The sequence below is a fragment of the Gavialis gangeticus genome, unplaced genomic scaffold (genome assembly GCF_001723915.1).
Source record: "Gavialis gangeticus isolate Ggan-Ray unplaced genomic scaffold, GavGan_comp1, whole genome shotgun sequence".
Classification (NCBI taxonomy): Eukaryota; Metazoa; Chordata; order Crocodylia; family Gavialidae; genus Gavialis; species Gavialis gangeticus.
The window spans coordinates 70,802,985-70,825,686 of record NW_017729004.1 but is presented as its reverse complement, the minus strand read 5'-3'; the positions used below and the strand labels follow the sequence as shown (position 1 = coordinate 70,825,686).

General features: G+C 39.2%; 1 protein-coding gene across 1 annotated transcript in view; it reads left to right on the top strand.

Moving 5' to 3' along the window:
• SNX13 (sorting nexin 13) overlaps nt 1-22,702 on the top strand; it is a 100,297-nt gene that overhangs the window by 67,843 nt on the left and 9,752 nt on the right. Inside the window, exons 16-21 of the mRNA XM_019507982.1 lie at nt 1,113-1,182; nt 3,550-3,689; nt 15,507-15,614; nt 17,005-17,115; nt 18,075-18,236; nt 19,984-20,055. Coding sequence (XP_019363527.1) covers nt 1,113-1,182; nt 3,550-3,689; nt 15,507-15,614; nt 17,005-17,115; nt 18,075-18,236; nt 19,984-20,055 — 663 coding nt within the window. The remainder of the gene's footprint in view (nt 1-1,112; nt 1,183-3,549; nt 3,690-15,506; nt 15,615-17,004; nt 17,116-18,074; nt 18,237-19,983; nt 20,056-22,702) is intronic.

The following is a 22,702-nucleotide window of genomic DNA, read 5'->3' as shown; positions in this document are numbered from 1 at the left end:
CTCACGCCCACTGCAGGTGGTGAACGATTGGCTGGGCACAAGGCCCGTCAGCAGCCTGTGGTGCTACAGATGTGAGTGGCTGTGGGAAAGTGGGGTTGGTGGGTGGCAGCAGCAGCTATATGTGAGCCACCCCTCTGCTCCACGTTTGGCCACCACCACCAGAAAGGGGGCATACTTGTTTAAAAAACAAAACAAAAAATCCTGATTGAAAACCCTTGTCTTAGAAAAAGTCTTGTTTATTACAGGTTTGGTACCTTCTCAATTTATAGTGTATTGAGTTCAGTTGACCGGCATTAATTATTTACCACTGTTAATCATACTTTTTGGTGGGTAGTATGCCCACTGACACAGTACATTTTTTAGGTATGTCCAGTTTTTAAGTTATGAAATCTTAACGTCCAAAAAAAACTTCAGTGAAAGGAAGTTCTTCTAACGTATTTAAAACTTCATTGGAATAACTTTAGATTTCTGGTGTTCATCCTCCTTTTTAAAAAAAACAAAAACAACTTTCTGTATCCTGACACCTTTGCTTGTTTTGCAGCTAAATGTGACCACAAGTCTAATCTTAAATGGCAGTTTAATATTTTACAATGGTGTATTTTAAATTCACAATTACATATTTTAGATGGAAAATTCCTGGCCTCAAAGGGAAAAAAAAACCCTAGCAATGTGAACTCCCCTTCTGAGTACAAATAGGACATTTTAGTTTTGTATCAATATATTTATTGTGTTGCAGTTTTTTACAGGAGAAAGTGACTAATCTAACCAAAAGATGAGCAGAATTTTGAAGTGATAATGTCAATACTACAATAAAATACTTTATGCATTTTGAAGTAAAGATTCTTCATGATTACCAAATAAGGAAAAAAAGTTCTTACATAAACTATTTAAAGATAAACGTCTAAAATATGGACCACTGTACTTTTCTATATGATGATAATTTGTAGGAGGAAAATACTGCAAATATTTCAAGATAAATTGTATTTTAATATAGAGTAGTCTGTTCTTCAGTACTCTGAATTGGGAGGTTAAAATAGAGGAATGGTGGAAGGGGGTTTGTGTTTTTGTTTTTAAGTGTAACATCTATGATCTTATGCTCTTCTTTCCTTCAGTCCTTAGATGATCTTTCAACTATGTCTTCTGAAGAGTTAGTACAACTACATGCACATATCTCTGATACTGGTAAGTGATTTTTCTGTGGTGGGTTGTGTGTTCTTCCAAGATGTTTCTTTTTTAATCTCTCAAAGGTTTTGCTATGTGATGTATACAATTTTTATCTTAAATATTTCTAATGTTACAGGCCTCTCCAAATCCTAATGCTTTTTTACCTATCTGTTCTTCACTTCACCTTTATGAAGTTTGTACTTGTGGTATAGGGTTACTGCAGAGGAACCCTCATCAAACTTCTGTTGTAGCCTTCCTGTAAACTCTGAAATGAGAAATTTTAATGTTAATGCTTATCTTAAAGGTCTACCAAATGAACTGAGAACTCCTTAATTTGAATTCAGTAGCTTAGCCTACAGTAGCTTTATAGCTTTCAGTTGAATTTATTAAAAATGTAATTTGTTCAAGTGTAGCTGTCATCTCCCTTTGTTTTCCAGTCAAGCAAATGTTGTTCTTCACTGTTTTTCTTCTTTATTATAACACTTTCATCTATGTTTCTATAGAAAGATTAAGTGGCTTTCACTACTGTGGAAGGGACTTACTTAAAATGCAGTAGCAAAAGATTAAAGGAAGATTGCATGTAATGGTATAAAATATGTATCTCAAATCTGAGCACATTATGCTACTGCAGTAATGCGATCAGTACTACTTCATTTTGTTTCTGTCACTGTTTGACTTTCTTCTAATACAGGGGTGGGCAAAATGCTGCCCATGGGCTGTATGTAGCCTGCCAGGCCATTCTATCCAGCTTGTAGGGCCCCTAAAAAATTTAGAAACTGAATATTTATCTGCCCTTGGCTGCCTGTCATGCGGCCCTCAATGGCTTGCTAAAATTCAGTAAGCGGCCCTCCATCCGAAATAATTGCCTGCCTCTGTTCTAGTATCAAGGTGCTGCTGGAGATGCTATGTTTCGGTATCTTATTTTTATTCGGGAGTTGTGCACGTGGTTTCTTATGCATGTGATAATTTCATGATGGACAGGCAGACCTAGTCAGTCATACCTTCATAAAGTAAGGTGAATATGGTAGATACTTGTATGCTTTTTGTTGGAGATACTGACGTAGAAAGCTTTTACAAAGGCTTTTCTTGAGTTCAGCGCAACTTTTGAAAGCATTTACTAGTGCTGCTTGTTATACTATGGTTACCTTTTAAGAATGCCACGTTTACAAAGCAGAAAACTCAAAAATGAGGCAACAGCAGTACTGAGAACCTATTCAACTTTAATTTTTTTCCCTTCTACCCAGGGGTGTGTGTGGTTGTGGCTTCTTTGTTTTTTGTTGTCTCCTCGCCCCCAGGTCCTTACCTCATTCAGTGCACAGAACTTATTTTTTGTGGTTAATGTATTGGGCTGGTGTGGCTGTTTTTTAAGAACAGGAGTCTTACACTATTCAGGTTGCTGCTGCAAAAGCTGTTTTCCTAGTTGTTTTGAACATGTCTCTTTGCATCTATCCATTTCCTCCATTCTGTAGTGTATCAAGATGTAAGCTATTGCTTTCAAGAATTCATTTTGGCCTCCTTCCACCTGTCCACTCAGCTCTTCTTGTCTTGGGGTTAGCTAATCGTATTAGTTTACATCTTATACTTTAGATTTAAAAGTACGCACCTTTAAATTGTCTCCAATGAAGCCCCTTTCATTTGAGGGCTTCTCTGTAAACCAGTTGAAAACTAACACGGTTTTACTCAAAGCTCTCTGCCATGATGCCTAGACATGGATAGGCTAGTGTCCTAATACCTCTGCCTCTCTTGTTGACCAACTGTTTCATTGCTCCTGCGTTGTTCATCTATCTCACATATGTTTAGTTTGCGAGCTCTTTGGAACAAGTATAATTGTTGTTTCCTACACATAATTGACCTAGTGCAGGGGAATGCTGGTTCATGATTTAGGGGTATGATCCTAGTAATATGTAATGCAAATAAATAGTAAAGACTTGTTGAAAAAGTTAGAAGTTTTGTGGCAATTTTGATAGGGTACCACTAGGCTGTCATCTTGGTTATGGTAGTTAGATGCTTTTCCTGAACTGGCGATAGTTTGTGTTGATCAAATCAGTTAAAATGTTCACAAGAGTCCACTGTCTCTTGCTTGCCCCAAACCTAGAGTGGAAACATTAGCCAGCAGAAATGTGTTAGTAAAACTTCCTACTTGTGCCAGACACCAGTATGTGTGTCTGGATGATGCTACAGATTTCCAGTTATAAGAAGGTTTATACGCCTTGTGCATCCGTTTTTTGTCTGAGTCTGTCACTTCAGACACTTTCTTCATTTCATGTCTGTGCTTTCGTCTGTCTTCCTTCCTTCCTTCCTTCCTTCCTTCCTTGTGTTTTTTTTTTTCTTTCATTTGTTTTAAATTACTAGTCTATGCTGACTATGACCCATATGCTGTGGCAGGAGTATGTAATGACCATGGAAAGACATATGCACTGTATGCCATCACTGTACATCGGCGACTTCCAAACAGTGAAGACACATGGAAAACTTACCGTCGCTACAGTGACTTTCATGACTTCCACATGAGGATCACCGAACAGGTAGCTGGTCCTATAGAGACCTTTTAATTTTATGGGTAGTGGACTTGAAAAGCGGTTGTGTCTAAGTAACAATGTTAGTGCCTGTCAAAAAAAAAAAAAGGCCGAGGAGACAGCTTTCCGTTTATTTCAGTGTGGTGTTCCTCAGTTTTGTGTGGACTCTTAAGATGTGCAAACATTTGAACCACCATCAGTACTGTGTCCAGTTGTGGGCTCCACAGTGACAGATGGGAGAGTCCATTGGATTAGAGGCCTATGAATAATGACTTAAGAGGAAAGGCTGAAAGAACTAGTATTATTTAATCTGGAGAAGAAAAGACTGAGGAGGGATTTGATAAGTCTTTTAAATACCTGAAGGGAGGATTTTTTTATAGAGGATGGAGGTTGTTCCTAGTCCTTTCCCTTGTAGCCACTGAGAGAAAGTTATAGTCTTGCACTATATCAGAAGAAATTTAGGTTAGAGATTAGGAAGAACTTTTTGACTAGGAGGGTGGCCAAGCACTGGGACAAGATATATATAAAGAGGTTGTGGAATCTCTCACCCTGGAATCTTTTTCAAGAGCCAGCTAGAAAAATACTTGACTGGGATGGCTCATTCAGGGATGAATCCTGCCCTGAGCAGGAGCCTGTGCTTGTTGACCTCATGAGGTCCATTCTAGCCCTCCTTTCCTAGGATCTTATTATAAAATTAATTCTATGACTAAGAACATGCTTTACTGGGTCAAACCACTAGTCTAGCCTAGTATCTGTGCTTTAGAGGGAAAATACTGAACTAGATCTCTAGAGTGGGTTCCTCAGTCATGGCTTAGATGAATCAAAAAAGCCGATGCAATGTTGGGCATCATGAATAAGAGAAATTGAGAGCATGATCATTATGCCATTATACAAATCCATGGTGCAGCAAGAACTTTCTGATTATGAAGGTGGTCAAGTATTGGGACAAGACTACCCTCATTACCCTCCCTTGCATCCACTGTTTTTCTTGTGGTAAGGATGCCAGAGGGAACATCTTCAACTGTTCTATTCAAAATCTATTAATGGACCTACCATCCATTAATTTGTTCAGTCTTTTTTTTAACCTGGCTATGCTGTATGCCTCTTCAATATCCTCTGGCAATGAATTCCACAAATTAGCTATACGTTGCATAAGAAAAGCACGTTTGCTTGTCAGTTTTTTGTTTGTTTTTTAAAATATATATTTACATTGCTATTGTGTTTAGTTCAGTGGTTGCCCCTTAGTTCTAGTATTCTGGGACTTAGTAAATAAATTCCTGTTCACTTGGTCCACATCCTTCATGATTTTATAGACTATGGTCCTCTTCCCCCCACCTGCCAGCCTTGTCCTTTCTAAACTGAAGAGCCCTGGCCTTTTATAGTTTCTCCTGGTATGGTAACTGCTCTATCTTACGGATCATTTTGGTTGCCCTTCATGTACCATTTCCAATTCTACTACATCCTTTTTGAGAGAGAGATCAGAACTGCCTACGGTATTCAAGGTGTGGGTGCACCATGGCTTTGTATAATGGCATAATGATGTTCTTCTCTTTTTCCTCCTTAATGGTGCCCAATGTTGTATTAGCTTTTTTTGGGTTGTAACTGCACATTGGGCTGATGTTTTTAGAGATCTCTCTCCAGCAACTCCAAGGTCTCCTGCCCTCAGTTGTAACAGCTATTTCAGAACCCTGCATTGTGTACATATGTAGTTGAGGTTGTTTTTCCCCATGTGCGTTACCTTGCATTTGTTGGCTTTTTGAAGTTCATCTGCCTCTCTTTCCCATTCACTTTAGCTTGGTTAGATCTTTTCTGCAGGTTCTTTGCATGTATTTGGAACTTGACCACCTAAAATAAGGTGCAAACTTAGATTTCACTGTGCATCCCCACTTCCAAATCCATTGATTTAAAACAGTGAATAAATTGGGCCCATCACAAATCCCTGTGGAACCCTACTTTTGACCTCCCTGCATCCTGAAAAGTGACCATTTAGTCCTATGCCTTGGCCAGTCCTTGATCCGTGAAAGAACCTGCCTTTCAATTCTGGGGCAACTCCATTTTTAAAGCCTTTGAGGAATCTTGTGGAAGCGTTTTGAATGTCCAAGTAGATTAATATTAACTGCCTGCCCTCTCCCCCTATCCATGTGCTTATTAACACCCTCAAAGAACTCTAGCAGATTGAGGCAAGATTTCCCTTCATAAAGACCATGCTGACCTTTCTCCAACAGATCATATTTGTCCATGTGACTGCTGATTTTTATTCTTTAAATTCTGCCAACTATGAAGTGACTGGTGATATTTAAAATGGGGCTCCCCAATTTGTTAAAGGCCAGGGGCCTGCATCCACTCAGTTCCTACACCTCCTAGGCTACGCAGTATGCTGTTGTTCCCCCCTCCCCAACCCTGCACTGTGTGGTTTCTCCTCAATGCCTCCCCCATCCTGGCTGCACAAGTCACCTGGAGCTCTTGCTGCCATGCAGGCTATAATGCTTTATGGGGTCATCTAAATCCCAGGGTCCTGAGCTCCCTGATACTTGCAGCCCTGAACCCAGAGGCAGGATAAGAAATGAGGAGGGAGGGGAAGCCCAGAGGCTCTGGAGGTAGCAGTAGCTGGAGCAATGAGGGAGCCGTGCCTGGGCGCGTTGCACTTGTGCAGCCCCGATTTAAAAGCATGCTCTGATATTGAGAAATAGTGCTATAGAATTGGCTAGATAAAGATTACTTGTACAGTTGTTGATACTTGCAGGGTTTTTATTATAACACAGTAGTAATTCTGAAGTTGTTACTGAATGTTTCCCTGGCATTTAGTCCTAGAACAGTCATCTGATGTTAGTGAATGTTTTTAGCTGAGAAGAACATAAATTGATGCAGAGGTATCACTGCTTGGGGCATAGGATTAAGTTAGAAACAGAAGGTGAACTCCTAAGTGCAAGTTATTAAAACTCAGTGATCAGGCTCCTTCAGCACTTTCGTGATGTGCACACATACTAATACAGGCATACCTCGTTTTATTGCGCTTCGTAGATATTGCATTTTTTACAAATTGAGGCAAGACCCTCCACCAGCAGAAAGATTACGACTCGCTGAAGGCTCAGACGATGGTTAGCATTTTTAGCAATAAAGTGTTTTTTAATTAAGGTATGTACATTGTTTTTTAGACATAATGCTATTGCACACTTAATAGATTACAGTATAGTGTAAACATAACTTTTATATGCACTAGGAAACCAAAAAAATTCGTGTGACTCGCTTTATTGCGATATTTGCTTTATTGTGGTGGTCTGGAACCGAACCCGCAATATCTCTGAGGTATGCCTGTAGTTCTGCTGGGGTAAGGGTGATTTGGAGGGAGAGAAGAAAGATAAGGTTACTGGTACAGATCTTCATATTTACAGAGGTTAATCTGTAGCATGGGTGGAACTCGGAGAGGAGTGTTTGGGAGGGCGTACAGTTGCATCCCTCAAGCAAGAGCTTGACCTGACCAGCCGGGAGCTCGTGCATATGTGGCGCAGCCGGAGCCACTGCTTTTGTGCCGCTCTACCCTAGGGGCTGAGCACTTCTGCTGTTTACCCCCTTCCTTCCCACTGCCTTCCTGTGCCAAATTTGGGGACAGGGGAAATGGAGGGATTAATAGTAACAGTGCTTCCCCTGGACTCCAGAGCTGTGTAAAAGCAGTGGCTCTGACAAAGCCTATGGAAACTTTCTGATGAGCCCAGAGAGCTCCTTGCACAGGTAGTGTGCCACTGTACCCTCCTTGGATCCACCTCTTATCCATGGTGCTCTGTTTTTGTTTTAGTTTAGGGTAAAGGTATTACAAGAATATTGTAATTAACACAAATCTAAGAATCTCAGAGTTAAGGTGCCCTGCGAAGCTTAACACTGCTCTGTAGGCTCTCCCAATCTGGAACTTTAGGCAGCTAAAGTAGCTTCAAATGTGTTGTCTTCAATGAAATTGAGCTCAGTGGAGCTAAAATGCTTGAAAAAATGCACCTTCTTTGTCCTTCAAGACAAGACTATATTAATCCACAGCATGAAATAGCTTGAATAGCTTGTGACTTCTGTTCTGGGACCTAAATCAGTATTGGTAGAAACATGTAGCTCCATGTTAGGGCTAGCATGAAAAGTCAAATGAAGGATTTTATTTGCACATATTAAGGTAGTGCTAGTCAGTTTTTCATCTGTCTTGTTCTATCTCTGTTGGCAACACAGTACAGAACTGTTGGTCCACAATACACATCTTGTAATATGTACTATGTACCCCACTTATTTGTCAGGTAAAAATGGTATTTGGCAAGTAGGGTAACAGAATGCTCCTGAATGAAAGCTGTTAAACAACGAATTTTATTTTTAATTTGAATGTTATTCTTACGTAATATACAACTGCATTTTTCACCATTAGTAGTATACACAGTGGTTTTCTCTGAGCCTTATGCTTGTATATTTTTAAAACAAAATAACTATTAGTAGGTGAAGCCCTTGTAGTTGGTCACAAGAGGTAGTTTTCCAGATTTGTTTAAACTCTCTCATTTTCTTAGAGATACCTACTGTCTTTCCCCCTCCTACCCTCACCAGCAGAAGAGTGTTGAGGAAGAAAGCAAGTTCTGATATTCATATAGAAAGAAAAAACTAATGGTCAGATGGAAGTGCAGTTGGTGTGGAACAGTGGGTTTAGTTCATTTGTTATATTTGTCACAGAGCTTATGAAATAAAAACTGAGCTTGAGAAATGGGCATTTAGGTTTTAAGTGAAATACTAAGGATCTGTGAGGTCTAAGAAAAGGGCAGCTGTTGGCAGTTGTATGTACTGTTAAACAATCTGCCTCTTATTGCTTTCCCTGTATTCTCAGACTCTTAACTCCCATAAAAGAAAGAAAAAAATGCGAAGACTTGTAATTCACCAGCTGGTACAAAATAGAACCTGCTGACATGAATAAGTGTTAACAACACAATGCTTTTAACAGTAAAATGCTTTCAACCAAGTCTTTGTAGGGGTTAAGGTTATTGACTACATAAACCTTTTAACTGATCAAAAATGTTGAGCTATAACTCTAGTTTACTCTATTGTTAGGTAATAAAAATGTAAATAGTCTTGAATACTTTAGTGTAAGTATTTAAGATCAATGCCATAAGGTCCAGCTAATGTAAAAGTGGAATTGACACCTTGAACAGCAAAAGTGTGTGTATACAAAGTATGAGAAACTTTGTGTATAAATTAGTTTTAATATGTAATGACATATTTGATTACTTAGGGATATTATGCAAAATATTTGTTGGTATATGATTTTGCACCCCTTCCTGTTTCTAGATTTTTGGTTCCTCATACTTATGCATTTAAAAAAAAAAAGTAGAAACTGTGAAGCTGGGGCAGCTCTAAGTTCCTTTATAGCAGTGGGTAAAGCTTATACCATTTGTGTTGACCCTCTGTCAATAGAAACGTATAGCTTGTGCATAAAAGATCCGATCCTTAGAGTAAAAAAATCTTAAACTTTAAAAAGTAACTTAGCATTGATTTTCTGTGTAGTTTGTATAAAGTCCTAAACTGGACACTTTCCTTGCTTAAAAATTGACTTTATTAAATCTGTTTTAATGAGTCCTTTGCCAGGTTTCTGGGAACTGTATATGCTTGTAAGATGCAATGTAGGCACAGCATAGCATATAAGTTTGGTCAGCAGCATGTTGGCTAAAACTTAGCAAATATCTTCCTAAAGATGCTTTTTAAATTATACTTCCTCCAATTATAAAAAAATTCAGTCCCCCACAGATTTACTTCCTAACTTTTTTTTTTTAAAATGACTTGTGTGACCAATGCATATTTCGCGGGCCTGAAGTCTTCATTTTGTATGCTTGAGGACCTACTTGTCCAAAATTTGGCCCTCACTCTACTGTTTTTTATACCTTGCTGACAACAAAAGGTGGCACAAATAATTGAATACCAACAAAGTACATGTGAACATTTTGGGGTACAAGTAGAGCATTTTGTGCTGTGGCCACATACATTTTAAAGCCAGAATGGACCTTGTCACCTAACCTTATTTTTTGCACTGTACAGATCATGGCATATCATTTAATATTTTCAACATTTAAACCCATAACTTGTAGCTCAAACATGGAATATTTTTTTGATATCCACTTCTGATTTTAAAGAGTTTGTGCTGAATCTACCACATCCCTACTAAATGGTTCAGTTAAGAATGTATTAATTATTTAATCTAAACAATCTTGGATATATCTGGCTTCAGCATCCAGTACCTAGATGTTGTTTCTTTGTATGCTATAGAGAAGAGGCTAGAGAGCTTTCTAACTTTTTTGGTTGCTGATGGATGTTGTGGGGAGCGGGGGAACCCCATGCTTTACCAGAAGAGGCAGTGTGTTCATTCACTTCAGCAGGGTTTTTTGGCACTTTTATCTAATAGCTGATTCAATTATCTATTAGTTAAAAGCACCAATAAAACCCCACTGAAGCACCCAACCTGTATAGGTGTTGGGTGAGCCAAGTCAAACTGAAGTGATGCCTCTCTTGAGCATGTGCTGGGTTTGGTGAGGGAGGTACACTGAGTTTAAAGAAAAGAACTTTTTTATCACATGTTGGCAGCTTTTATTTCCCCAAACTCCAGTAATTAAATAGCTTGCTCTTAGCCATTCTGTTGCACTTGGAGATCACATGCAGTTGGTTATCCACCAGACTTGTAAGTTCCTGCTTGCAAAGTTTGTCCCTCAACCTAGCATCTTTTTGTTCATAAATATAAATGTACATTTGGCTATTATGACTGACTTTTTTTTGTGTAACTGAGTCAAGTTTTCAAAGTTTATCCAGGTTGCAAAACAGCTCTGACTTGTCCTTATTTACCAGTTTCCCCAGTTTATATAATCTGCCTAGCATTTTTCAGGTAGTCAATAGGATTTTGAATCGGTCAAAATGGATTTATAGAAACACTAGAAAAAACCCTGTCTGACTATAAGTAGAGACTGTCTGCCATCGAGCTAGCCATTTTACATGTGCTACAATGATTTCTAATGAATATAATTGGCGACAGTTCATTTACTTTACCAGCTAATTTTTTACCTTCATTTTTAAAATTTCTTCTGTCAAGTTTTTTTTTACCCCTCACCCCATAAGTGATATGCACAGTTGTTCAAGTTTTCTTTATAGACTGCTCTTTCAGCCCTTCTGTGACTTGTCAGGGGCAAAGGACAGCCTTCTTGAATTATCCCATTGATATCTTTAAGATTTCAGCTTAACTTTGCAATTCCCAAGATGTTCTTCTCTGGTTCCCATCTGTATGGTACCCAGCAGAACATAAATGCAGTACAAGTATGCAGAGCCACTGAATTTAACAATTGCTTAAAAGTGATGGTAGCTGGTCCTCTTCCACTACTAAATTTCATTGGAACCTCTATAATAAGCAATTAAATTAAGCTATTATATCTAGTTTTAAAAATTTCAGTGGTATGCTCCACATTGTTTATGAAAATTTGTAGCTTCTAATACAAATTTTTCAGTGAAAGTGTAGACAAACCAATTGGGTAATATTGAAGGTGGAAAGGAAATTAGTAGAACAAGGTGAAAGGTTAAACAACTAATCCGTTCAACTGATAACTGGTTAGCTCACTGGTTATTGTTTAGCATAGAGTGGGGTGCAGTTTGGTAGGGGGAGGGAGGAGATGGAAGCAATGCAGGAATTGGAAGACAGCAGGGCAGGAGGAAGGGAAGACCAAGGAGGAGGGCTGAGGGGGTGACTAGTACCTGTAACTTTTGAGATTAAAGCGATTAAACAGCAGGTGGCCTAACGAGTCTTCAGTTAATTCAATTAGCTGCTCATTCACAGGTGCAACCTCCCTCCCAGCCACAGTTTTACATGGGCTGTGTTGTCTGGCTGGGCTTGCCACTGCCTCCTTCCCCCACCCCCATCCTGTCAAAGGGCCTCCAAAATGGTTCCCAGCTTTAGCTGCGTCTGAGCTGCTGTGTTGGTAGTTAACCATTTAACCAATATACTTAGAGGAGGTTAAACAGATAATCTTTAAAAACGATATTTACATTCCTAATTAATAGTTCTGGTTTACTGAGTGATCTCCAAACAATGTAGAGTCCAAGTGGTTGAATTGGCAATCTAGTGGTAGAGTGGATTGATATAAACTAGCATGTGGGAATGGACATGGGCTGGAAATGGACTTCCTGGCCAGGTAGAAATAGAGATATACCTTTTCCTTTGCCTTAACTGCAAGACTGCCTAAGATTCATTCTGGGAAGCTTTCTCCCATCTCTTAAACCAGGGGTGGTCAACCTGTGGTGCACGAACCACAAGTGGCACAGGCAGCCTATGGCACACCTCAGATCAGGGAAGAGGCAAGAGCATGGTGGTAGATAGGGCAGAAAGCAGTGCAGCAGATTGGGCAAGGGGAAAAGAGTGGCACTTGGAGGGCGCACGGCTAAATTGTGACATGCTTGCCAAAAAGGTTGGTATGCATTGTCTTTAAACTCAGGCCACAGACAGGCACTCATTTCTACCACCTAAGTATTTCTCTGAATTTCTTCAGGGACCTGGAGCATATGTGTATTCCAGCACCCTGGCTGGAGAACTTCACAGGCATTTTCTCAAGGCATGGGCTGCCTTTAGGAGGAGCCCACTGCCAGCCTGCCCTCACCCCTGCTTAAGAGGATAAGCTGTGAGTTGGCAGTTGCTACAGAGAGCCCAGGAAGGGTTTCCACCATGAGAGAGAAGCTCTTCTCCTTGCCTCTAGAAAGATGCGCAGTGGCACAGAGTGAGGTAGGGGAATTCTCCTCTGGCAGCAAGGTTTGGTGAGCCTTGCCACCATAGCACAGCAGCCTGTCTTGCCTCATAGTGCCCCAGGTCAGTCCACAGCAGTGAGGATGAGGCAGGGGCATTCTGCCATGGCAGGAGCCTCTTCTGCAAGAGTTCATGTTGCAGAAGGCCCCTTCTCCCATCAGTCAGTTGATTTAATGGGGAGCTGTTTTGCAGTGGGAACCTGACCTGGGAGGATCACCCCTGGCAATTAGCTGATTGACAGGAGGAAGGCAGAATTTTTCAGGGAAGGCTCCCCACAGGACTCCCTTATGATTTGACCCATGGGCAGGCTGTCCTGGAGCTAGTGCTCTCCTTCCTCTCCTTGGGAGGAGGAGGAATGGAGGACTGTGAGGGTGTTGGTTGTCCTTCACAACTGAGAGAAGTGTTCAGTCATTAGACTGGGAGAAGGGAGTTCTTCCTCATAGGTAACTGATCTAACTTCTTGCTGAAGAGCCAGTAACCATCTGCAAGAAATCTCTTGAACAACTATACATTCTCTCTTTCTACTGGGAGAGAGGCTGTAACACCTGTTTATGGCCTCAGTGTTTGATCTCCAACCTTTTTTGTGCCTGAGGGTTTTTTCCTTCTGTAAGTGAGAAGAATATATTCTAGTCTCTTGCGTGGGGGTGGGGATGGGACCTGGTGGCTGCCTATAAGTATATAAGGGGTGTACATCAGGATCTGGGGGAACACCTGTTCACCAGAGCACCCCATGGGATGCCCAGGTCAAATGGTCACAAACTTCTCCAAGACTGTTTCAGGCTGGACATAAGGAAGAACTTCTTTATAGTCCAAGCCCCCCCAGGACCTGGAACAGACTGCCACCAGGTGTGGTGCAAGCACCTGCTCTGGAGTCCTTCAACAGTCAATTGGACATTTATCTTGCTGGGATCGTGAGATCCCAGCTGACTTCCTGCCCCTGGGGCAGAGGGCTGGGCTCGATCTTCCAAGGTCCCTTCCAGCCCTAATGTCTATGAAATCTTTTCAGGTGTAACTTATCAGTCCAGTGATATTCTCTGCTGGAGGTGATTTTAGAAAACATTAAAATATCTTTGTAGGGAAAGTGTTTGGGGCTTGCTTTCTCCAAGTGAAAAGGTGTTTTCAAAAGGGAGACATTTTTTAAGAAGTGAAAATATATCTATTCGGACAACAAACAAACCTAAAAAAAAAAAAAAAGCGAGAAATGGTGATTACTACTTAAAGCATTATTTAGCAACTGATGTCATACAGTGGCATTTTCTGTTAGAATCACTGGTGTAAAGTTTTTTAGATTTCATAAATAGCTTTTAAATTGTAATGATGTTAGTGTATCTCCTCTGCTTGATGCCGTGGTGCACACAGTGGTGTTGGGAGCATGTGCACCAGGGCTTTTTGGCATACCTTTTTCCTGTCTATTATGGTGAAGCTTGTGCCTCTTAAAGGCAGTGTAGCAATGAATCTTAGCTCAGGAAAAAAGCATAACCAGTGCCTTGTAGCTCTACTTTCTTGTTCCTAAACATAGCTTTGGCATGTGGGAAATTTAGCCCTGTGTGTAGTGTTGCTCATTTAGGATTAACAAATGAATATGGCAGTTCTTAATAGATTCCTAAAACAATAAATGAACTTCAGAGAATGCCTTGGGGGAACAAAATCTGGCTCTTTGAAACAGTAAAATTCTTCCCTTAGTTGGCATTCCAGGTGAGATACTTTACAGTTCTTACTCAGTCATCTTCCCTGGGTCAATTATCAGGAAGAGGGAATATCGTGTTACATCAGTAAGGGGGTAAAAAATGGAATATTAATGCTGCTTAAAATAAACTCATAAAAACTCTTAACACTTGATCCTGAGCTTCAGTTGCATATCACATTTTTTCGCATGCCACACACCTGCAGGTAAGATGCACGTCTTATTTTTAGAAGTCAGAAGGTAGGGGAAAGATGTATTCAGTTATGGCCTAGAGTTGGCTGTTACATCAACAAGATGCTACAAGATGGCTGTCAGCTCCTTTATCCCTTCCAGGGGGTAAGAGTGGGACACAGTCCAGCGTTAACCTTCTCACAGCTGCTCTCAATTTTTAGCTTTTGACCATTTTTATTCAGTAGTAGGATATGTATGACTAAGTTGGCACCTAACACAGTACTATGTAACAATGATATGGGGGATGCACAGTATATTCCCTGTACTGGACTGTGCCCTCTTTCTGCTTTCTGAAAGACCAAAGCTAGCAGCCACTTTCTAGCACTGTCTTTATCCTCCTGTGCCTCCCTACAGTGAAGTTCTGGTGGGTAGATACTGTTGCAGTTACGGCAGTGGTAGTTTTGGGTACATTGGTTATAATTTATTGGTAAGTAGTTGTCAGCAGCAGTCCGCCTGTAAGCAGTGACCAGCTTTGGACCAAGCTAAGTTACGTTGATCTGCTGCTCCTCAAAGTCTGCTGACTCCTGTTCTAGCAAATTGCAATGAAGGCATAACTTTTTTCTAAAAATCAGGACCTACCTGGGGTGGAGAAACAAGAACCTGTAGAATGCATAGAAAGCTTATTTTACAGTGCCCTAATTTTAAAAGCAAGTGTTACAAAGTGACATGTTCTAACTGTTGGGTCCCTGTGTGCTTTATGAAGTTTTTAATGTGTCCTTAATAGTTTTTTGAGAACATTTTCCACATTAGTTCCCATCTGCCTGCATTCTGCACAGGCTTCTTCTAGAAATCTCAGAAGTCATGCAGGGGTGGGCAGAATGTGGCCCTCCAGGTTGTTCTATCTGGCCCACAGGGCCCCTAAAAATTTGGAAAAATAATATTTATCTGCTCCTGGCTGCCTGTTACGTGGCCCTTGATGGATTGCTAAAACTCAGTAAGCGGTCCCCAAAATAATTGCCCACCCTCGAGTTACAGGCTTGATGCATATTGTTGGCTGAAGTTCTTTGCTGTTTGTTAAGCCAAAGTCCATATTGATCATAATGGGTTCTCTTGGCATTAAAATTTAATGGAACAATCAACCGTCTTAAGTAAATTATAACATGATTTGTTTTGAATATTTTTTTTCTAGTTTGAAAACCTTGCAAGTATACTGAAACTGCCTGGCAAAAGGACTTTTAACAACATGGACAAAGAATTCTTAGAAAAAAGGAAAAAGGATCTAAATGCATATTTGCAGGTAAATCTTAATGACCTGGTTTTGAAGGTTTTTCTTCCTTTGTGTGTTAAGGCTATTTCTAAGTTTTAACTTTTTCACCATGTAGTATTCAGAAATTTCAACAAAGGCATATGTGCTGGTATTTTGAATCTTAAGAAAAATCTTGCTTTGGAACAAATGTCTGTTGTAAATCCTGAATTTTAACTTGATTTATGCCAAGTAGTCAGATTCTATGTAGATGCAGTAATTTACTTGAGAGGGAGTGGAGGGGAGAGATGCTCAATTTTATAATATGACCTATATAACTATATCCTGTTTAATACATGAGACCTGGAGTAGCCTAAATGAATTACTTCAGTACACTTTTTTAATATAACATAAGAACGATCATCTTTTGTTCTGAGTAGTAAGCTTACTTTTTTCCCTATTAGTTCAATATTGTTCATTTTCCTCGCTTCCATTACTACATTTGGGTGTAGTAACCTTTCAGTTGAGATAAATACTAGGATTTCTGAGCCTTCTCATTTAGGGCAAAATCATTAAACTGTCTAGTTTTTCCGTTTTCTGTTGCTGAATTTGGATATCTCCTTTTCTAAACAACTTGCTGTTGAACTGGTCTCCATACTGTTTAACGCTTGAGTACAGTAGTTCAGGGGTTGGTAACCTATGACCCATGGACTAGATCTGGCCCATGGAGCCAAAAAATCTGGTGTCTGGAGCTAGGGCTTTGGTTGGATGCTTTTCCCATGCCACACTGCACTGCAGGCAGTGCTGGGAGGGGGAAGAGGAGGCTCTGCCTGTGCTGGACCATGCTGTGGGTGGTGGGGAAGAACAGCAGCAGTGGCCAGGTTCTAGGACCAGCCCATTTGAAACCCAAGCTGGGCCATTTTGGCTTGCTGCTAGAAAATGATATTAACCTCTGCACTAGTTGACTTGATAGCTTAATACCATTTGGAAGCTTTTTTGTGTCCCAGTAAAATTGTAAAAAGGCTAAAAATAGGCAAAACATGAAATCTAACAGCTTTGTTTTAGCCAGCTCCCTTTATTTGTGATAGATGGATAGGAAAAATATGGCACCCTCCTTTTAATATTTTTAGTAAGTGTGGACTACAAGAGGATTGCAGCGACTTTTAGCAACAGTTTCTGCATATTCACAAGAGATGTACATTTCTTATGGAATTAATTATACTTGATAGTGAAGAAGCATCTTGCTTCATCCTTTATTTCAAGGTTTGCCTTGTCCACTGTTTAAAAAAAAAAAAAATTAACTTCTTTTCACAGATGCTGCATACTCTTTGTAATTAATACAATATTTTGTGTGTTGTCATGAAATTGAACATTTTCCTTGTAGTACATTGGTTGTATTTTTAGGAAAAGTGGCTCAGCTTACTGTTCATCTCTCACTACTTAGCTGCTGTTAAATCCTGAAATGATGAAAGCTTCTCCAGCTCTGGCTCATTATGTATATGACTTCCTGGAGAATAAAGCCTATAGCAAAGGAAAAGGAGATTTTGCTCGGAAGGTAAGAATGACACCTAGGGTGCGTATACACATGCTCTCAGGTGTTTTTAATTAAAATGCTATAGCATTGCTTCAGTGTCAAATGTCTAAGCCCCTGTGGTATTAAAAATGCCCGCTGGGGTGATTTAACTACAGGTCATTGAATTAGCTTAACCAAAACTTGTCAAATAAGTTTTAATTAAAGCATCCTGCAGCCATTTTTTAAACATGCAGAGGCTTAATACATGTGATGCTGCAGTATTTTAGAGTGCCTCTCTGGGAACTGCTTAAATTAAAATGCTTACCTTTCACCCTTGAGCATGTATATAGGCACCCCTGAAGACCAAAAAGGATTTAGTGAGGCATTTGGTGTCATGCCTTGTTGAATGAATTCAGTATATTAGTAACTGATACTAGACACAAACCACAGTCTGCTATATTTGCAAACAGTGTGTAGATTGAATTGTATTGGTAATGTGCTAGGTGACAATAGGTGTTTTTCTTGCTAAATTTTTATTTGGCTCCTTTATAGCTGCCTTTCATGTCTTTGGGCTGGTATACATGCCTTATAGACCAATAATTCTATCAATATCTTGTTCAATATTTGTTCTCTGTTTATAGTGTAATAACTGTGTCCCACTGGAAGTTTGTGTATGTAAAGAATAAGAACAATCTTCAGGGTTTATTTTTATCCACCAAGTCCTGAAGCAGAGCTCTGAACTCCTTTCAGTAAAATAACCAATTGCAAGAGGTGAAATCCCTTGCACTGTGGTTAGGATAGCTCATTCATTATTTTTTTTGTCCAAATTGAATTTTGTTTCCAGTATTGTTGAAAACATGAAGTTAAAATGTTAACCATCAACTGTCTCCATGGGACTTTCATATTCTAAATGAGTTTTGTACTGTACAATTAGTTCTCTTGAATAATATGACTTCAGACTGTGATTTGTACTGGTGTCATACTAAGGTTTTCCCCTTCAGATGGACACTTTTGTAAACCCGCTGCGTAACTCTATGAGAAATATGTCAAATGCTGTCAAGTCGCTCCCTGATAGCCTGGCAGAGGGAGTGACTAAAATGTCTGACAACATGGGCAGGATGTCAGAAAGGTTGGGACAAGACATAAAGCAATCTTTTTTCAAGGTAAGATTTATATCTAAAAGTGTACTTTTTAAACCTGTATATTGACTAGAAGAAACTTGGTATAGAAACATATAAATTACAAAAGAAGCAGTGTAAGAGGTAACTAATTTTACATGGAGGGTCAGTTGGATATGGTACAAAAACCACCTTTTTGCTAGGTAGCATTTGTCCTATCATTGTATTCTTCCCATATCTTACCTAGTTGATCTTTGGACATTTCTGTCTTTTTTTTTTCTTGACCTTAACCACAGTAATTTAACAGATAGTCAAGCTGGAGAGAAGGAGTAAATGTTCTTTCTATACCAATGCCAGTTTGTTTCAGCCCTGTGGAAAAGCTCTGTATAATTCGATAGGGATTGAGCCAATAGGGCCTTCTACACTGTTTTAATAGGATTCTACAGAAAGTACTTTTAAAAGCCTGTGGCATTTGATAGAGAAGTGTTCTGTATCTTAGAATAGCCTGTTAAAATCTGTGGTCACTGTCAGAGATCATTCCCTATTAAATTCAATACCGTGACTTGGAAACATTATTTTAATTATGTTTCTGCAGAGCATTTTCATACCAATAAGTAGTTGCACCTGCATTGCTTTTACTGGAATAACTTTTTAATTCTGGGTCCTCAAATAAATTTGACTTTAGAACAGAGCTCTTAAAACTCAGTTATCAGTTGATCTATCATTACTAACCTACTCCTGCTCTCGCATCTGATCTAGCACTCCTAAAGTGAACACACTTGTACAAAAAAGTAAGAGGTAAACTTACTTGCATACATTTTACTTTAGTCTTCCACCTCCCCCTGCGCACATGCAGGCACACATGCTTCTCCGCAGCTAAAACTGGAATTTTTCCAGGCAAGGATTCTTGCACAGTCATGTCCTCAAAGTACCATTTGACTTGCCTATAGATACAACTATAGCAGAAGTAAGAGGAAATGAGCAGGAAAAGGAAAGGGTTAGTCTAAGATAATACATTTGTTGTATTTGTAAGGCTGCTTGCAGACATTAAAAAACCAAAAAATTCGCAAACCCCCAGACAATGATGCTTTACTTAACTCCATGCACTCCTGTGCCAAGCCCAACACACTCCCAGAAGAGGCAGTATGTTAGTTGGACCTGGCTCACTCAATTCCTGTATAGATTGGGAGCTTTTATCTAATAGTTGATTGAATCAATAGATTGAATCCGCTGTTGTATAAAAGTGGCAAAAAGCCCTGCTGAAGCATCTGATCTATACAGATGCTGTGGAACCTAGTTGAAGCAATGCGCTGCTGCTTCTGGTAAAGCAGTGTTTTTAATGTCTGCAGGCAGCCTAAAGGACTAAGTGAGGCGAATGTCAGTAGCTTACCTGTTGCGCAAATATACTTGCTCAGTGTTTGCTATATAATAGTGGCTTTCAGCTTCTGCTGAAATATTGGTCCTTATTTGAGAAGATTCGGAACTAAACAGACTGCTAGTTTCTCCCAGTGTGATAGAGCCTATGTTTGTTTTTAGCTTGAGGGTATTTATATAGCTTTCATATCTGTGGTGGGAGTACGGATTTAGGGGGAGGATAGCTGAAAATGTGTATGTATTAGAAAGTTCAAGATATTGTAATTAACTATCACCAACTTGTGTCCCAAATGCTCGGTGGTTAGGTAGCTTGTATTGAAAAACAAATTTTAAAACTTGTCCTCACTCTTCTACTTTTTGTGGCTTTCTTGGATCATGTAATTACCCATCACCTAATCATGGGTTTTTTTGCAATCAGGTGCCTCCTTTATTTCAGAAACCGGATTCGGATTGGGAACACTGCCGGGTTGGTGCACAACTTGATGATAATGTAAGTCCGACTTAATTTTCAAATGTATATTATTCTAACTTTTAAAATGACGTGCTTTTTTTATAGTGAACTATTTGCCAGCTATTGTAAATTACGTTTTTATTAATGAGATTATGCTAAAGGGAGAATTGTAAATATTTTTCTAAAATGCATCTAGCGATGTCATTCCAAAATGTTTAGAGGCTATATTAATACTAAGCAGCTTGCATAGTGTTACAGTGAATGATTTACCCTCTGCCAGTGCTTTCAGCTTTCCTACTATCATATGAGAGAGTATCATTAGCATTTTGCTAAATTTGAATTGAGACAATACGTTGTTCTAACAGACATCAGTATAGTTGATCAAAGAGAAATATTTAATAAAAGATTGTTTCAGAACCTCTTCAGTATATAGATGCTGAAATACATAAAGAAAAATATTAGAAATGTGATAGTGAAGTTTAAAATGCTAAGCTCTTGATGTTCTCAATAAGCTATGGTATTTTTCCCACTGTTTTGAGTGAAACACTGATCATATGTGAAACACAGTTGAAAAAAATCTTTTATCTTTAACTAGGACAGAAGGACCATAAGATTATTAGTGATTATATGCAGATTTGTCATGGTCATAAATCTGCACCTGTTCTACAGTTCACATTTTTATGTCACATCAAAGCATTCCAGTTTGTCTTCCTGTGCATAACTGCTACCATGACTATGGTAAATTCCTTTTTTGCTCAAGTAACATAAGCTTTTGATTCTTTTTGTTTTGCATGTTCATCTGATGTAGTTCTATATTTGACATTCTTATACTAGTAGATTTTCATTTGCCTCAGTTGGAGCAAATTAATATTATACAGGTAGAGTATATATAATGTGACTTTGCAAATATGATGTCCTGGTTGAAATCAGTTAAAGATGCTAAGTGCTGAATTTTAGGGGTATTATGCAGTTGTTCAGCTTCTTGAAAAGTATTAACATCAGCTTTAGTCTCAAACTTAATGTTAAGTGCAGGACTTCACAATTTTGAATTTTGCATCGTTTAAAGACAGTAAAAATTGCCCATATGGATCTAAGCACTCTCTGATCTTAACACAAATCCAGGAAACTTGTAGTAAAGTATTAGATAAAGTAGTTTGCCATATTGGTTGTCATTGTAAAGGGTTGATACTATAAGGGAGGCTTAATGGGCTTCACATCATTAATTGCATTGTAAACTGTGGCCAGCATGTTAAAAACAGGTGCCTTATCTTAAATTCTTAAATGTTCATGAAAGGCATGTAAATATGGGGTTTTCAAAAATGTAAACCACCAAGTTGTCAGTGGGCATTTGAAATCTCAGCTGCTCACTTAAACTGATTAAATAGAATCAGATTTTCTTCTTTAAACAGTCCCTATGGACTGAGATGTCAAACTTGTGTGAATTGGGCACCTAAATCCCATGTGCTTTTTAGTTTGAGATTTGCTGTTTTTCAGAGTCTTGAGTTTAGTTCCAGTGTGTATGCAAATTTCTCTTGGCTGCATAACTGCTGACAGTGAATACCTTAGCGACTTTGAGTGGAGGTGCACAGATGTATCTAAGAAATTCTGTGCAGGTATTGATTAGTTACTAAGGGAAGCTAATTTACATTAGTATCAACTGTGGTGCTAAGAGGAATAAAATGTGGTATTTGCATATTCCTGTTTAGTCATTTCAGGTTAGTGCCACAGTGGAAGGTTTTTTATTATTCTCAAAATTTGAAGCTCTTTAAATGAGTCTGGGGAGATAAATCAGTTTAAGTTGGAGGTTTGCTAAGGGCTGATTGGATATAGGTGCAATTCAGTTAATGATACTAATTGACAATAATCCAAGGTATTGGATTAATATTACAATTATTTTTTTAATACCAGAGTAGGAATGTGCCAAAAACAAGTCAGCTGACTTCATTTTTTGTTGGGACTGTTTTAAATAAGTTGTGAGATTCTGTAAATATTTGTGTGAAAAATTACACATTTGACTGATGGCCATTATCTGAAAACTTGTATTTGGCACATGTAAGCTACTACATTTGGATAATGCAACCTATGAATGACCCTGTAAGGGAACACTTTAGGATTTCAGATTTTAACCATTAAATGTATTCCTTCTACAGTTGTAAGCAACAATGTAAGATAGAAGTCAAGCTTAATGACTATAAATACAGTATAGCCTCATAAATCCAGCATACTCGGGACTGAGCACCTGCCAGAAATTTGAAAATTCCGGATTTTTGAAACCAGAGCCATGGCCGGTCACGGGGGGAGGGCAGGGGAGTAGCAGTGGCCGCACACAGAGCGGCGTGGCGCATGTCGAAGGCAACCACCGTGTGCAGGCTTCTCCCTCTGCTGCTTCAGGACTGGCCGCCACTTCCCCCTCTGCTTGGATTCTCGGATTTTTTTGAGAACTCCAGATTTTTGGTATCCAGATTTATGAGGTTATAGTGTCTTTAAAAAAATAATGGTCTACAAATTGCATTATGCAAATCATACAATCTAGAAATGTAAGGAATCCTTTGAAAACTCCCAACACATGGTTTCCTTGCTATTTTTGGGGTGCCATTCACTTCCATCCAGGCATTTATTACATTTTGGGTTAAACAGTTTTCATTAGATAAAATGCATCAGGAGCAGAGGGGCCAGATCCCATGCC